Below are 1,848 nucleotides of genomic sequence, written 5' to 3' on the forward strand. Positions count from 1 at the left end.
GACCCCCAAGTCCCCCCCCCACCTGCTCCATCCGAAGAGGGGGGGCAGGGAGGCGACGAGGCCGAAGATCCATGTGGCGGCGCAGCCCAGGACGGCGTGGCTGCCCCGGAAGGTGAAGTTGCCCAAGGGCTTGCAGATCACCAGGAACCGCTCGAAGGCCACCACCGCCAGCGACCACAGGCTCACCATGCCTGGGGGGGACACCCGACCCACACATTGACCCACAGCGCCCCACATCACCCCAAATCCACCCCATGGCCATCCCACATCGCCCCACGGCCACCACTGCCACCCTACAGCCACCCCGTGGTCACCATCATCACCCCATGGCCACCACCACCATCACCCCGTGGCCACCACCAGCGACCACAGGCTCACCATGCCTGGGGGGGACACCCGACCCACACATTGACCCACAGCGACCCATAAGGACCCCTTGATGGACCCACATCACCCCACAACCAACCCACATCGCCCCATGGCCACCACATATCGCCTTGTGGCCACCACCACCATCACCCCGTGGCCACCACCACCAGCGACCACAGGCTCACCATGCCTGGGGGGGACACCTGGACCCACACATTGACCCACAGCGACCCACAGCCACCCCATGGCCACCCCACATCGCTCCATGGCGACCACTATCAACCCGTGGCCACCATCATCACCCCATGGCCACCACCACCATCACCCTGTGGCCACCACCGCCAGCGACCACAGGCTCACCATGCCTGGGGGGGACACCCGACCCACACATTGACCCACAGCGACCCACATCACCCCACATCGCCCCACAAGCAACCCACATCGCCCCACGGCCACCCCACATCGCCCCATGGCCACCATTGCCACCCTACAGCCACCTCGTGGCCACCATCATCACCCCATGGCCACCACCACCATCACCCCACGGCCACCACCATCATCCCGTGGCCACCACCGCCAGCAACCACAGGCTCACCATGCCTGGGGGGGACACCAGACCCACACATTGACCCACAGCGACCCACAGCGTCCCACAACCAACCCACATTGCCCCATGGCCACCACCACCACCTCGTGGCCACCACCATCACCCCATGGCCACCACTCGCCCCACAGCCACCACGTGTCCCCATGGTGACCCAGTGCTGGGGCCCACACACCCCCAACGTCCCCATGGCCGACGTCTCCTTCTGCCCCACATCCCACCCCCAACGTCCCCATGGCCGACGTCTCCTTCTGCCCCACATCCCACCCCCAACGTCCCCATGGCCGACGTCTCCTTCTGCCCCACATCCCACCCCCAACGTCCCCATGGCCGACGTCTCCTTCTGCCCCACATCCCACCCCCAACGTCCCCATGGCCGACGTCTCCTTCTGCCCCACATCCCACCCCCAACGTCCCCATGGCCGACGTCTCCTTCTGCCCCACATCCCACCCCCAACGTCCCCATGGCCGACGTCTCCTTCTGCCCCACATCCCACCCCCAACGTCCCCATGGCCGACGTCTGACCCCCAAGTCCCCCCCCCACCTGCTCCATCCGAAGAGGGGGGGCAGGGAGGCGACGAGGCCGAAGATCCATGTGGCGGCGCAGCCCAGGACGGCGTGGCTGCCCCGGAAGGTGAAGTTGCCCAAGGGCTTGCAGATCACCAGGAACCGCTCGAAGGCCACCACCGCCAGCGACCACAGGCTCACCATGCCTGGGGGGGACACCCGACCCACACATTGACCCACAGCGACCCATAGACACCCCATGGCCACCCCACATCACCCCATGGCCACCACATATCGCCCCGTGGCCACCATCATCATCCCATGGCCACCATCATCATCCCATGGCCACCACCACCATCACCCCGTG

At 66.6% G+C, this 1,848-nt stretch overlaps 1 protein-coding gene across 1 annotated transcript in view; it reads right to left on the bottom strand.

Annotated features, from left to right (window-relative positions):
* Window positions 1-1,687, bottom strand: part of LOC106896527 (blue-sensitive opsin-like) — a gene marked incomplete at both ends in the record, with an annotated part of 4,130 nt that extends 2,443 nt beyond the window's left edge. Inside the window, 3 exons of the mRNA XM_014956605.1 lie at window positions 23-191; window positions 471-559; window positions 1,519-1,687. Coding sequence (XP_014812091.1) covers window positions 23-191; window positions 471-559; window positions 1,519-1,687 — 427 coding nt within the window. The remainder of the gene's footprint in view (window positions 1-22; window positions 192-470; window positions 560-1,518) is intronic.
* Window positions 1,688-1,848: the final 161 nt, after the last annotated feature.

This window comes from Calidris pugnax, unplaced genomic scaffold (assembly GCF_001431845.1).
Source record: "Calidris pugnax isolate Ruff unplaced genomic scaffold, ASM143184v1 scaffold338, whole genome shotgun sequence".
NCBI classification, from domain to species: Eukaryota; Metazoa; Chordata; class Aves; order Charadriiformes; family Scolopacidae; genus Calidris; species Calidris pugnax.